This window comes from Amphiprion ocellaris, chromosome 5, assembly GCF_022539595.1.
Source record: "Amphiprion ocellaris isolate individual 3 ecotype Okinawa chromosome 5, ASM2253959v1, whole genome shotgun sequence".
NCBI classification, from domain to species: domain Eukaryota; kingdom Metazoa; phylum Chordata; class Actinopteri; family Pomacentridae; genus Amphiprion; species Amphiprion ocellaris.
In genome coordinates, this window is record NC_072770.1 from 29,283,935 (window position 1) to 29,299,929 (window position 15,995).

The window sequence follows — 15,995 nt, forward strand, 5'->3', positions numbered from 1 at the left end:
AGACCAATTTACTTTTATACATTCTGCGTAAGACCTATTTTATTCAGCTTCCCAGACCTTTGTGCATTTTCCCATTTGATTTAGTTCATTTGGACTTGTGTGACAACTATATTTAGAACATGGTGTGGACCAAACAACCAGATCGAGACTGCTTGACAAGGTTCATGAAGTAAAGCAGGACTATAAGGCAAGAGAGTGTCTTTTTCTTCTTTGTGTAAACCCAACTTCAATTCAACTAAACCATCCATCCATTATTAAAACCCACTTTATCCTACAGAGGTGTGAAAGGCAGGTTAACTCCAAAGAGGCTGCCAGTCCATCACAGAGCTAACACAAAGAGACACTCACACCTACTGCCAATTATGAATCTCCATGCATGTCTTTGGACATTTAAAGATGCAGGAGAACATAGGAACTCCGCACAAAACCACAGCCCACCAGCAGGTTCAGACCCAGAGCCTTCCTGCTGTGAGGTGATGGAGCTAAACCCAAAGTAAACCATCATTATCTATACAACACTGCTTCAAAAGTAATCAGAAACTAAAGCGGCACTGAAAGTGTACCTCAAACTCCTCAGCGAATCCTTGCATGTTGTTCTTGTAGAGCTCCATGATGTGTTTGACAAACTGCTTAACAGGGATGGCCTCCATGTCATCTGCAGGAGAAATACAAAAGTGGTAACAGTCTACAATGTGCCAGAAACTCTATGGTGCATATCCTGCATTATCAGGGACTGTTTTTTGGCACTATGCTTTCCAAAAGTGTGAATGTATGCATGAGTCTATTATGTCTTTTTTTTATGCAAACCACTGTAATTTATTATTCATTGTTGTCTTCTGTTTCCAAAGTGTTTTCAGTCTCAAACAACAAAAGAATAAAAAAGAACTTTTATCACAAGCCAACCTCTATCACAAACACCTATATTTGCTATTTTGAGATTTTATAGGAGGGAGCATCTGTCTCATCTAAGCCAAATCAGGCCCAAATCACACATGAGGGATCTTTGATATGGCTGGTCAGCATCACACAGGGACAACAGTGCCGGGGACCCAGCTGTCATCACTGCTGATGGTGGCCAATGTCTTAACTAATATACCCTCACAGCTGGGGCTTGTAGGGCTCTTACTTGCCTCAGTGGTTACAGCGTAGAGGTGAACTCTCATTTATTAACCTAGCAATTTATCAAAGTCTCTCCTTTCCTCTGTATTAGCGTCACGAGACTTATCAGTCTTATCAGTTCATCAGAATGGTTCTGGGTGAAATGTGGCTTTAGGAGCTAGAAATTGTAATAGACTAAGGTTCATTTGGCCCATTTTTTTCTTGACAAAAATGGTTCATAGGCATTTTCACATGTATGCATGGCACTATTTCAAACATTTAAATATCTAGAAATACAGGCAAAGATAAAAGCAATTGAGAGCCCATTAAAAACTATAATTTTCACTGATATCATTTCAATGCACAATTTTCATTTAAAGCAGTAGAGAGAAAGAAAGATGGACAAAAAGAGAGAAAGAACAATAAAAAGCTGAATGAATGCAGTGTCAATACTTGCATCTGCTGCACTCTTTAACTATGGAATCATGGCCTTGAAATGTCCCTGAGCTTTAAGCGACGGTGAAAGTAAAGCCTGATATAGACAAGCTGCCACTACACTGCTGTCTGAGACATAAAGGGCTAAGAAAAGCAAGTCGCACAATTTCTACAGTGCGGTTCCTGGAGTCATTTCATGTGTAAAAGAACTGAAACTGGGCAAATGAGTACATCAAGGTAATACAGGAAACCATTTAAAAGGCAGTTAATGATGACTTGCAGTGTGTGCCTAATTAGTAGACACAGATCAAAGGTAAATTATGATTCCCTTAATGTTCAGTTTCAGCCTTTTTTCGGTCAAATATTAGAACATTCTTAGAAGTAGAGCATCTACAACAGTGGTTGCTTACATATTTAGTCATATTAATTAACCCTTCATTGACACCATCACTTATTCAGCCACTTATGCATTGCCTTCAGCAAACTAATTAAACTGCTGTTAACCATTTCACCAGTTATCCATCTTTTTAAGCTATTTTGAAGAATTATCCTTTGCCTTCTGCTATTAATGCTAATCATTTATACATTATTTGCTTCAACTTCTTTGCTTGCTTTGCTAAACAGTTCTTAGCTACACTTAAAATGCAGGGTTTTTGTGTTACAGCTGACACAATGTACAATCCATTTTTATTACAGTTGTACATAAATATAATACTATTATTAGTATTATATACAGTCTTTTTTAGGAATCACTGATCAAGAAAACTGCCCAAAATAGGACATTTGTAACATCATACACATGAATTTTATAGCAAAGTATAGGATATACAGCTCACCTGGTATAGGGATGACTGGGATATTCTCATTGGCCACCACCCGTGGAGAGCTGCTGTCCTCCACATAGAAGTGAGCTGTCTGGAAAAATCTCCTACAGGAACATAGAGACATAAGTACAGTGAAAATGGCACAGTAAAACCACACTCTATCAGCACAAATGATGCAGCGGAGTGTATTAGGGAGGTGTTATGCTGCTCATATCTGGTCTGTCAACATCAGCATAGAAATGTTGAATAGAGTGACAACAGCAGAAAACTGCTAATGAAAACCCTAGAGTAGCTGGGACACCGCTGATCGCACACAGAGACGGTGAGCGGCTCCTGGAAACAGTCTGAGGTGACTACAGGGAACAGGTAAACAACTCACAGCGACATACTGCAGCGCAGTGCCAAGTTTAGCTCTTTACGCAAACTGAAGACTGAAGAAACTAATCCAAACAGAGTCCCTCCTCAGGGCCACTTTAAAGAGGTCTCACAGCACTTTGTGGGCATTTTCTGGAGAAAAACTCATCAGCAGCTGCTGCTCAAAAAGTTAATGTTCATAATTATGTAATCCAGCACTCACTGATGGAAAATTCCTATTGCCTCAAAAAAATAAGTTTTCGCAAACCATGCTGGACAATTCCTCTCAGATTTTACATAGTCTTTGGTCCACAGCCACAGAATGAAAAACTGCAAGCACTATAAAAATTACTTATGTGGCAATATTACAGCTTGGTAAAAAGGTCAGTTGTGCATTTTTTAAGGTTAATACATTCCATATTCAAGACATCCTTTTCCACTTTAAGGAGAAAAAAAAAATCAACAATCCTAACATGCTGTAAACAGCGAGTGAGGAATCTTTATGACCCTGAACAGCTTGCATATCCAGCCTCCCCTCTCACACACAATGTATACTAATGAATGTATATACCAGCCGTGTCTCATCCCAGTGCTAATATATCCCACATTTAGTCCTACCTGTACTTGATGCAGAGAAGGGAGCAGATGCTAGTCATTCTTAAAGAGAGATGGAACAAAAATAAAAAGCTGGCGTTGCAATAAAAGATGTAGGAAGAGGGAGCGCGAGAGAGAGGTGAAAAACAAATGAGGGAGGAGAGTTCCCCCCTGGTCTGCGTCACAACCTTCCAACCTAATGACTCCCTTTACATGCAGATGTGTTTCGGCTACCGAATATCTCTGTACTGGTCCCTCCCACAGTCGCACAAGGAAACTTCCCTCGGAGGGAAGAGAAACTGGGAGGAAATGAGCTTTATGTGTGGATGTCAGGTGTTAAAAAAAAAAAAAAAAAAAAGATAGAATGAGGCCTCAGATTCGCTGTCAGCAGCACTCAGCTACCAACGTGCGTTGGGAATTGTTCTCAGTTCAACATCTGTGAGTTTTCAAAAATCACCTCGAGCCTCAGAGGGTTCCAGATGTGTACTGTAACTCCTGCAATTAATTCCAATGTAGAGAGACTCATAACCTAAGATTAACCAAACAGGCAAAATGAATGAGCTAAAAACAAGTCAAGTGTATTAAACTTCACTAGATCATCTACTGGTCACGTATTTTTAAATTAACATTTCAAAATCAAACTGATTGTTGTGTTGATTTGTTAATGACCAAAACGTGCAGCCAGAGAAACTCACTGACTGTAATAGCTGCTTTGTCATCAAGACAGTCTGAGAGTGTGAACGGGTTGATTTCATCCTTCATCATGGCCTTTTCCCCAGGGGAAGCAGCCACTGTCTGTTAACTGTTTTAGTTGTCACAACAACAGCTGCAATTGCCATTTCCGTTCTCCCCTGCTTTTCTGCTGAAATACCACAACTCTCAGTAATTCATCCACCAACTGAATCCGCTGCAGTCATCTTGTTTTCAGTTGTCTGTTTTTTGCACCTCTAAAGAGCTGATAGCCAGGCTTTTGTTTAGATCACACTCTTATATTATCTGCCAGGGTAAGGTGCTGGAAACATTAGCGGCAGTGATCCTCAAAGAGAAGTCTTATCAAAAGAATTTATAAAACACATTTCAAATATAACAAAAAATAAAAGAATCTCAGACTCTAAGCAAATAAAATCCCACACAAGTTGGGCAGTAAATATCCACAGGACCAACTGAGGAAATGGTCCATGGTGTTATTTGTAACTCATTAACCATCCGACATGTGCTTGTGGCCTGGCCTGTGTAATTACTGGGGCTCCAATAGCGTGGCTGGAAATTAGCCCAGCAGATGAAGACACAGCTGGGACCCATGATGGCACTGCAGGGCCTTCACATCTATTGCCCCTCACCCAGGTGGGTGATGGGCCTCATGTACAAAGTGCAGACAAGGAAGCAGCCTCACTACCAGACTGGTTGAGACTGATGGATGTACATGAAACAGACACGGGCAAACTGTGTTGAGCAGACTGGAAAATCCAGACATGCATGCTGGCCTGGCACTTAACACGAAATGCGAGTGTGGAAAAAAATAAAAGTTGTACGGATAAGGCCAGTGTGGTTGGGGGGGTGGAGACGTGGGGGCACTCAGTTATTCATACCTCTGTGGGAGGTATCAGTGACATCCTTATCAAAATGTGACATTTCTGTATGTGATAGCACCCAATTAGTGACATTTCACTGTTCTAACAAATGTTTTAGCAGTAAGATGATGCCTCATGATAGAGGTAGAAATTAAACTCTACCTCCAGTAGACCATCACAATCAGCAGCATGATGAGGCACAGCAGAGTGAGAGCAGACACGACCACCAAGGGGACAATCCACACCATCCTGCCCATCCCTGGCTGGGAGGTCCGTGTCACGTTGGACAAGATGGTTCTGTCTGCAAGACCACACATGCACATACTACATGTATAAATACATATACTACTGACTCACACACATTCATCTGCATTTAAGTGCCTATATGAACGGTTTTTCTAAAATACATTCCGAGTATGCCTTCCAAACACTAATGGCTTTTGTTTATATATGAAATCAGAATTGAAAATTGGTGTACCCAATTATTAGTATGTGTTTCTGACAGCTCTTCAGTTTCACTCTGTCGCAAACCTTTCTCCACACTCATTCTATTATGTTCACAAAATGATTTGTGACAGCATGATTGTGTTTAGTGTGAAGACCTTGAATTGTTTCCAGAATCAAAGCCTAGACAGACAACAATGCACCCAGCCTGAGCTCAATATTTTGCTTAGTTTAGAAAAATACCCATACAGCGTAATAACCCTAAAGGCCTATTAAGGTAAAATCAGACGCACAATCCCTACCATCAAATGTTGACATCAGGGACAGAATAAACGCACACACACACATCACAGGAGATTAAGTCTAATTGAACAATAAAATAATTTCAACCCAAACCTACTTGAGCTGACACCCCCGACAGCTTCAAAGGAACATTGTTGTTCCTTTTTTTGTGCAAATAGCAAATTGTATATCATGAATACTGACTGCCTGAATACAGTTTTTAATCAATGTTCACCATACTTGCCATTTTCTAACACTGTATTGGGGAGAGAAAAAAAAAATCCTCATAAATGCTTTCCCCTTGAAGCAAACTCTTTAGAAATACACTTAAAGGAATTCCTTGAGGCAGAACCCCTCTGGCAGAAAGCTTATTTTTTCCTCGAGGCCTCTGTCTTGTAGTGACACAAAAGCGTGGAGCTTTGTCTTTGACCGAGATGGTAACCAGTGTAGTTACTGTCTTAAATCAAGTTATTTGTTCTGCTAAATTGGGCTCCATAACTGCTGGTAGTGTTTACAGAATCATGCTTTGAGTCTTGCCTTGTATGATAGCTGACAAAAGAACAAGGCTTACTGAGAGTTCAAAAGAAGATTTCTCTGTGTGAAAGAGGTTTAAAATGTGTCTTATCTGTGTGAAAAAAAGACGTGTGCTCACCGGTGTGGACAGAGAAAGGCCAGATTTTGTTCCCATTACCACTCTTTGGAGACAGTGTAGAGCTCTGGGGAATCTGCATCTCTGCACTGTCATTACGGGGCTCCTGAGTGGAGACTGCATTTACATCTGTGGGTTTCGTCTCCATGCTGACCAACTGGTCATCACCAGTGCTTGGAGGCACTGTGATACCTTTAACCGTCGGTTTCCCTTCTCCTTTCTCTTTGGCTGTGGATGCGGGGGTGGGGATTAAAGGCTCTTTGGCCACAGTGCTGTTCGCTTGTTTTTCCTCGTTATTAGGTGCAGTCTTGCTCTTTCTCTTCTTCTCGTCCTCTTCCTCTTCCTGCTCTCCCTCTCTCTCGCCCTCCTCTTCCTCCTCTTCCCCCTCACGTGCAGCCTGGTTCTTGTCAGCTGGGCTGTCTGTCTCCGAGCCCTGAGGTGCTGCCTGCTCTGTGCTGGACTTTGCAGGTGAGGCAGACGGACGTGTGGGGTTCTGAGTGGCTTGAGGCGCCTGTGTGGGCCAAACAGAGCTGGGCAGGGAAGAGATGACCCCTCCGCCAACACCTAAGCCTGCCAGCAAGGTGCTTGTCACCACTGATGCCACTGTGGCCTGGCTGCCACTAGACGAGGGGCCCATCCCTGTTGCCATAGAGACGATGCTGAAGTGGATACCAGAGGACGTCCAAGTGGAGGAACCAGAGCTGATGGGAGCCATGTCGGCTGAGGATGCTGGAGAAATCGTGGGCTAAGGGAGACAGGCAGAGAAAAAACGGTTACCCAACAGTGTCACAGGAATGGAAAAAATATATTTCCATCTTCAGTTAACTAACCATCCCAGTCTTCACAATACGAGACCCTTCAAATATTCTTGTTGTATTGGCTGGAACACAAAAAGGAGGATTTTATGTCTATGACATTGAAAAAGTACAAAGTTAAAATACATAATGCATCATTAGTTAGAGAGCTTTGACCACGTACCTCTGAATAACAGTGTTTGGCTAAAATCACTGCGCAGGTCATGCTGACATACTGCCTGCACTCTGAACAGATACAGGACTTCAGGGGACACATCAGTGATGACGGCTTTCTGCAAGAGAACAGACAAACACAGATTTGCCAAACTACACTAAATTATAACTGAAGTTGCAGTGAAAATACAGTTGAAAGTGACGATGTTTCCCATTCCTAATTCCTAAAAATGAAAATATACCATGCTGAGTAACTGTTCTGTCAATAGTCTATGACCCACAAGTTCGATGTCGCTTAGGAACTTCGTCTCCCATTTAATGTAATTGTGTTTTGCAATTTGCAGATGACTTTACTTATATTAAAACTGGTCTCAGAGTGGATGTGTAATTGCTGCAGAGCAAGTATTTCACTAAAATAATTCAGATAAAAGGTGTCCAAAGATAGAAACTGAAAATTGAAATGGAAATGAATTGGGCAAAATAAGAAGGACAGACAGAGTGAGAAATAGACAGAATATTGTCAGAATGGAGACTGACTGGCCACATTAATGGAGTGTAACTACACAGGCAGAGCACCAAAGGGACACAGTAATCATTCTTTCAATCAGGCATTTGCAATAAAAATCTAACCACATAAATATAATGAAACATAAGCAGAGCAAATAAATCGTATCTACATTAATCAATTCCTTGAAAAACTGCCAATTTAAAAGCCAGCAAGTAGCCTCACAAGACCAACATGTTTCAACAGCCCAATAATGAGTTTTTTTAAATTGCAAAACGAAGTTCAAATGTAGATTTTAAGGAACTGCTATTTACGAAATTTTTCCATAAATAATGGTGTTGGTAGCAAATGTTCTACCTTTCTGTGTTTCATTTCAGCTAGACTAGACTGTAGAGTTTCAACAGCTGTGCCAGTGGACCTCAGGGTACAGCTGATAAAGAGCTAAAAGGTCAGTAAATGTTATTGGAAGATGCCTAAAGTAGCGAATGAGCAGCAAAGGGAGATTGCAAGTGAACAGCTTTCTATGTTTAACATCAGACAAAACCATTGTGGCATATTTCCTAACAAGCTGCAAGTGAGATACGGACTTCAGAGGAGTGCTGGAGTTGAACTGCAAAAATGTAAAGGAGAGGAAATAAATATTCATTTATCTTTAGCTGAGGATAACGTAAGTTTAATTTGTGAGGCAGTTCTTGACTGCGGAAAGCCTGATTGCATATTCATTTCAACTTACTTGTCCATCAATTCTAAGCTTCAATAGCTAGATTCCAAGTTAAAGATCCCTTCTAGGCACGTTTGAGGACATAAAATATGAAGATAAGCTGCACGGAATAACCATTTGTGTCTGAAATGTTTTTTCCCCCTTCCACAAAATAGTTCAATTACCTGGTTAAAAATTCTTAAAATTACATCTCCTCCTCCTCTCCCAGAATCTATGAATATGTAAATCATGTTCATTTCAAAAGTGTAACTGCAGAACACAGTGTATTTCCTCATTCAGTGAGAGGCTCGTGCTAGGTGAAGGTGCACTGGAGGCTCATATAAAGTCATATAAGTTGCATATTGGACCACAATTTGCTTCTAAACTAGTTGCTGTGTCACAAAATCATCTTGTAGAGTGTGAACCAATGAATGTAAAAACAGATTTTAAGTGTTACTCTGCATGAGCCTCATTCTGCACAGTGAAGGTTGCACATAAAAGTGAATCAAACACATCCTTGAGTAGAGAGTTGTTATCTTAACGGATTTGCTAGTTTTTTTTCCTTCAGATCCCACATCCTCTGTGCCGTTACCTATACCAAATAGCAGCTTTTACTGCAGCAGCTGTGCTGGATCCCTCACCACCTTCTATCCCATGACAATGACAACTGCGTTTATTGGATTGCATGACCAAACTGAAGGTAGTAGTGCCACCAGGGAACTGATCCCAGGTCTCTGAACTAGTGGGTGAATGTTTTTCCCCTGCACTGTTTATATCTAAAGAGGCAGTCATGCAGACTATCAAGACAGCTGGAGGTCAGTGGGTTTTAAAGAGATGCACAGTTGGGTGCTGTATTCATACAAAATAAGAGGCATATGACCAGGGAGAAGAATATATAGTGTGAAAAGGAACAGCCCTGGAGGTGCCATCTCCTGCAGGGGAAGGATATATTTCTGTGAACACAATGGATGTTGTGATGAAAAGATACAGTATGAACTAAGGGGGTAACTCAATGTTTTAGGCAACCCAGCTCAATTATATGATCAGTGGATCAGAGATCTAAAGGACGACATTTGCTGTGTATTTTTCACTAAAAGCAGTTTGCGTTCAAAAAGGCTTCTCTGCTGCCTGGAAACAGAACAGATTTTTTTCAAATTGGTGAAATAAAAGTGCATATATTATTTTTGTTTATGCCGCTTTTGTTTGAATTAGCTTTTTGATTCTGTAATACACATACCTACTTCAAATTTCAGCGACTGCAAGAAAGTGAATAAATACGATGATGGAAAATGCTACATCCAGGAAAAGGGCCACAGGTGCATTTGCCTGCACATTACACATATTTCAGTTTGACTCGTCAACATCTCTGACAGCCCTACGCTTCTATTGTTAGACAGGTGAGTGACAGGGGAGCGTCTGGGCTCTCATATCAACCAACAGCCACATGCAGAGTTCATCACAACCTGTCACCTCCCATACACACTGTCACTGATCCAGCCGACCTCTGATCCTGACAGAGACATCCGAGGCTCTGCAAACCAATCAGAGCTGCTTAAACAACATTCATTGTGGAAATAAATAAATCAATTAATTTAGAGGAAAGCAAATGATTTGAACAACCATGCTTTAGTCTGGTATGAGCAATTGTTAGTGGCAGCTCATGATAATCCTCACCATGCTCTGGTCGCCAGTCTTAGTGAAGGTCTTTTCATCAGGAACATCACGTTTCACCCAGCTGTAGGAGACCATGTAGCTGGTGATGGGGGGGTGGTACACGGTCAGAGGCCGGTCCCAGCTCACCATCAGTGCTGTCTGGTTCAATGGCTGGATCTTCATACTTACTGGGGCACTGCTGCACACTACAAGACGAGACAGAAAAAGATGAGTACGAACACAAGGCAGCATGAGGAGGAGGAAAAAAGACAACACTGACAAGAGAAAAAAACGGTTGTGTCACTTTTCAACCAACTGAATACAGCTGGGTGAAGATGGAGGGCTGTGATTGGGACGGCTGCTTGACCACATGTCCTCGTGTGTGCTGATGTGTGTGGGCAGAATGCAGGTTGCCTTTTAACAAGCCTATTATTACCGACTCCTGCTGACTTGGCTCGACGCTATTTCCACTTGAAAAACCTCTAAAGGTGCAAGATGATACAGTAACTCAATAACAAAAACACTCCAGAGGGCTTGACTGGGACCAGACACAACCTCCGGTGTCAGTGCAGATTGTCAGTTTGGACACTTGTGGCTTTTTTCATGCCACCACAGTGCAAGGGGTTCCAGGCAGGATATCAAAGGAATAGTTATAGTGAGACGCATATGGTATAGACAACATAGCGCCTTCATGTCCACATCTAATTTGCACATTCCTCTGTGGGTATTAAACAGTATTTATGAAGAGGGTGAAACAATCTATAAGTCTGCCTCAAGGTGGCAGTGTAGGCTGCAGCATGGATATTTACAAAGAGCTCCATCAGTATGAGTAAAGGACAATCTGGACATGCTTCTCAGCACATCAGGGCAACAGCAATCAGGAACTGGTGTCAAATGATTATGTACTCTCAGAGTTTCTGCCAAATTGAAATTGTCACCACAGTTTTCTCCATTTGCAAAGTGAAGCTATGACACAAATTATGCGCCATGATATGTGGAAGGGAGACAGGGTGGAAGGGAATCAGTCAAAGGAACACAGGGCAAAAAACAATGGGAAGAAAATCTGGGGTTGTTGATTAGTTGTGACAAGTGTGAATGCATTAAAATTTGTCGGATGTTCATTGTCAACTTCAGCGGCTCGACAACAATCATTTATTAGCAACTGAAGATGTCACTGTGGTTTTAATGCCTGCATCATTACCATCCTGACAATCATCATCATCCTTTTAAAGAAAAAAAAAAAAAAACCAAAACACCGGGGTATTAGTAACGTTCTTATATAACCTAGAAGCCATTTTATCAAGTCCTGTTGTGCATCTGATGATAGAACACTGTGATTTTTATGTTTTCTAAAAATATCAAATCATGCTTTTTGCTGTGTTGACACCCCCTCCCCCCAATACCGATTCTGAGTCAGGTAAACCCCTGAAATTGGTAGAGAAATTTATTTGTGCTCCTTTGAAAGTGTTGCAGAAGAGGGGGTTTGCCAGTTCATCTAAAGTTTCAATGAAAACAAAAAACTTCAACTGAGACCCAGCATAAATCTGATAATGAATATAAGGAAACAGGTGCACATAATGGTACATCAGTGGCAAAATTCTAAACACACTAGTGAGTCTGGGAAAAAAATAAATCATATGATTTAGCTATGAATAAATACAGCGTAACCTCCTAAAATATAGGTTCCACCTCAGTCTGCAATACCACTCAGAGCAAAGCATGAATCTTTCTCCTGGCAGCCTCTACCATGAAGGTGATGAATTGGCTGTTGTCAACAAACAGCAGTTCCACTGCGTCTCGCTTCTAAAGGCTGTACAGTATGTACAGTACAGAACCTGTGTACAGAGATTGGAATGATGGGGAGAGAAAAAATGCACACTACAAACATAAAGAAAGAAAAAGAACTGATTTAAACATGACTAGATATTATCTGAACTTTGAAGGAAAGTCAAGGCATGTATGTCAGCTAACTGCCTGTTTGAATATCTTTTGTTTGTAAAGAAAATGCCATGAACATTCTTTGGTTCCAACAGCTCCAGTGAGAGGACCTGCTGCTTTTCTCCCTTTTATCTTTGCACATCACTACTTCTCAGTTTGCTGAAGGCATCATCTTGGGCTCTGATCGGCATTTTAACACAATTTTTATCAACACTTTCAAAACAATTAACTACTTGAGAAAATAGTCGAGTAAACGATAATAGGAATTAAAGAATATCAGCATTACCCACATGATCTAAAATTTTAAGAGGAAAGAATAAATCTGGTCTGCTTGTGACTAAAAGGCTTAGAGAGCTGGTTTTTACATGTGCAGATATAGAGTATTAGCACAAACACGTATGACAAAATCAATACTGCCCTAAATATCTTGGCATTATGACTAGATAAACAATAAATCACTAAATCTCTAATGTCCAAACAACTACTATGGCTATAAAAGAGATGTTGATGCGGCCCTGACTCTCACAACATTTACAAGCAAAGCTATCATTTAGTGTGCATGGGCAAATATTCCCCCTAACACAATCTTGGCTGACGTCACCTAAAAGATAAGACTGACAGTGGATTCCCAGTGCCTCCAATTACCTGCAGATTCTTACAGAGATCAACCACCTGCATAATATTGTGGAGGCTCCCCTTGTGCTGCCAGAACAGTTCTGCGTCGTCCAGGTGACTTCACAAGACCTCTGAAGGTGTCCTGTGGTTGCAGATCCTTTAAGTCCTGTAAGCTGTGGTGTGGGGCATTCACATATCTGACTTGTTTATGAAGTCCATCCCATGGATGCTTGATCAAATTGGGATCGGGAGAATTTGAAGGCCGAATCAACACCTTGAACTATTTATCATCTTCCTCAAATCATTCCTGAATAATATTTGCTCCGTGGCATGGTACCTTAACCTGCTGAAAGGGGCCACAGCCATTAAGGAATACTGTTACCATGATGGGGTGTGTGTGATCTGCCACCATGTTTAGGTGGGTGGCACATGTCAACGTAGCATCCACATAAATGCCAGTACCCAAGCTTTTCTAGCAGAGCACTGCCCTGAGCGTTGCGCTGCCTCTGCCGGCTTGACTTCTTCTCATACCGCATCCTGCTGCCATCTCTTTCCCAGGCAAATGACGCACACGCACTCGGCTGTCCACATGATATAAAAGAAAATGTGATTCATCAGACAGGCCACCTTCTTTTACTGCTCCATGGTCCAGTTCTAAAGCTCATGTGCCAACTGTAGGTGTCAGTGCAGGGGTCAGCAGGAGCATTCTGATCAGTCTGCAGCTACACAACCCCATATGCAGCAAGCTGTGCTGCACTGTATGTTCTGACACCTTTCTATCACAGCCAGCATTAGGTTTTCAGCGGTTTGTACTACAGCAGCTTTTCTGTAGGATTGGACCACACTAGCCCGCCTTCATTCTGCACATAGATCAGTGAGCCTTGGGAACGTCTGAATGTCACTGGTTTACTGGTCATTCTTCCTTAGACCACTTTTGGCTGGTGCCAACTTCTGCACATTGGGAACACCCCACAAGGCTGCTGTTTTGGACAGGCTCTAGCCCAATCATTTAGCCATCACAATTCAGTCCTTGTCAAAGTTGCTCAGAGCCTTGCTCTGACCATTTTTCCCACATCCAACACATCAGCTTCAAGAACTGATTGTTCAGTTTCTGCCTAATATAGCTCACTCCTTGACAGGAACCGTTGCTGTAAGAAAATCAATATTATTCACTTTACCTGGCAGTGTCTTTAATATTGTGGCTATTAGTTGTTTACTTTAACACAGAGATACACAAATGCAAAATAGACACAAAGTGAAAATGAGAAACAGAAGAGAGGCTAAAAAAAAAGGAAAAAAAAGGAGAGACACTGGTCCACATTCATTCTGCCTACTGACATAATGCCACAAAAGCAATTTCACAACTTAATTTGTATGGGTCTATTTTAGCTGTGCCACATATTAATGATGATTGCTGATCGGCCCTGTTAGAGTGCTCCAACTTCATCACAAGCATTCCCAATCAATTCTCCCCGCCAGACACCAACAACACCACTTTAAGGAGCAGCAGCCTTTCTCATTAGTCTCCATACTTCCTGTACTGTTCTGTTAAAACAAGCACGGCATGATGCACACATAAAAGAGAAAGACAAAAATACTCTGATCAAGCCCTGCATGAGGTCTACGCTTGGTATTAATATGTTCTTTGAAGGATGAGTTGTAACAGTGAGAAAATGGCATCTGCCAAGTTTTACCCAAAATGCTCCTGAAATTTGAATTGTTACATATCGGTCTGTTGATGTTAATACCAACAAAAAGTGGTGTGTGAATGACTATTATCCTACTAAAAAAAAAGAAAGAAATCACCTTCCATCCATCACTTTACTGACCTGCCGATTTGAACTGGGACCACTGAATGGATCCTAATCTCAGGAGCTTCCTGAATTTGTTCCCAAAATTCCAAAGAAACTAATGTTAGCCTAATTAGATAATTAGATAAAGCTTAAAAAATCTGCCACTTTCAGCTGTCACAAACCAGCACTCACTGGACAGAAATAAAAAAGCTTTTATCTGTCAGTATGTACAAATATACCATAATAGCACTTTATAGTCTAAACTACATGTTATGATTAAATTTACACTCGTTTATCAGGGGCACCACCAAATACAAAATTTGGAAATTACTAATATTTCAGATTGAATATTAATAAGTGATCAAATCTATGTGTATTGATCAGTCCAATAATCAGAAGTCATGAACTCTGATTTTATTGACCTCCAGTTCCCAAACACAGAAAGAAGGGGTAGGACTGAAGATATTTGTAAGCAAAACATAAATTAAATACTGCTGCAAACAAACAGTAAGACAACAATGATGTAGCAACATACAGTGAATATATAAATATAACATAAGTAAATATATTCAGGTAGATATCTTGTGTTACAGATTTGAGTTAGCTTTGGGTCAGGTTGTTTGGTGTTCACTGATTACTGACATAACCTCGGCGAAAAGAGTGAGAATTATACACTTAACTGCGATGTTAATGAACACGGACTCAGTTTGCAGCAAAATCTTACTACTAGTAATTTAGGCAGCCATTCACAGGAACTAATGAAATAATAAGTAATAATTGCAATTACTGAAGCTCCCTGGGCTAAACCAATCTTGATATAGTTGCTCTGTAGCATAAATGACCAGGAAAATTGGATACCATGCAGAAAACAAAGCTCACCTCTTGAAGCCTCGGTGCTGTGAGGACTTCCAATGATCTCAGTCAAATCTCGCTGCCATGCATCTTTTACCGCCGACTTAAAAACCTTCCTGTTATCCAGGTCCTGCGGGGGCCTGAAGTTGTTCCTCAGGTATTCCACAGACTTGACATGGTCCTGCTGCTCCGTTGTAAAGATGGAGTAAAAAGCGTCCAGCTAGATGGAAAGAAACAGAGAATAGCTACTGAAGTACATGTAAGTGCCTCCTTCGGTACTATGTGAGTACATATATGTGCATGTGTGCTAAATATAATATATCATGCAGAACAGCATTTGTAGTCACTTGCCAGCTACTGACTTCTCACAACTGGAGAACCGTATTTGCAAGAAGCATTCGCACCACAGACACAGACTTCAATCATCATTCTGGCTACCTGCTGGGCTGTGACTTCTCAATGGGGCAAATTTGTGGCCATTGATTGCCATGAATGATCTCCTGCCGTGTGCTGTAATGACTACACATTACAGATACTGTGGAATCAATGTGTCCTATGCATGCTTGGCGCAATGAATTACAGGTTCATAAAAGACTATCTGTGAGCGTCACAAACATTGTAGAGGTGGTCAATATTCTTGCAGCACAAGTCATTTCTGAACAAAAGATTTGTCCTCTTGCAAGTTGATAGAAATTCCACTGAGCCCTGCAAATTTCAACA

At 41.1% G+C, this 15,995-nt stretch overlaps 1 protein-coding gene across 2 annotated transcripts in view; it reads right to left on the reverse strand.

Moving 5' to 3' along the window:
• ca16b (carbonic anhydrase XVI b) overlaps positions 1 to 15,995 on the reverse strand; it is a 155,314-nt gene that overhangs the window by 12,832 nt on the left and 126,487 nt on the right. For both annotated transcript variants that reach the window (XM_055010686.1, XM_023280294.3), the window contains 8 exons: positions 15,303 to 15,495; positions 10,099 to 10,283; positions 7,230 to 7,338; positions 7,082 to 7,131; positions 6,255 to 6,996; positions 5,039 to 5,177; positions 2,370 to 2,461; positions 564 to 655 (listed from right to left, as the gene is read on the reverse strand). In XM_055010686.1, coding sequence (XP_054866661.1) covers positions 564 to 655; positions 2,370 to 2,461; positions 5,039 to 5,177; positions 6,255 to 6,996; positions 7,082 to 7,131; positions 7,230 to 7,338; positions 10,099 to 10,283; positions 15,303 to 15,495 — 1,602 coding nt within the window. The remainder of the gene's footprint in view (positions 1 to 563; positions 656 to 2,369; positions 2,462 to 5,038; positions 5,178 to 6,254; positions 6,997 to 7,081; positions 7,132 to 7,229; positions 7,339 to 10,098; positions 10,284 to 15,302; positions 15,496 to 15,995) is intronic.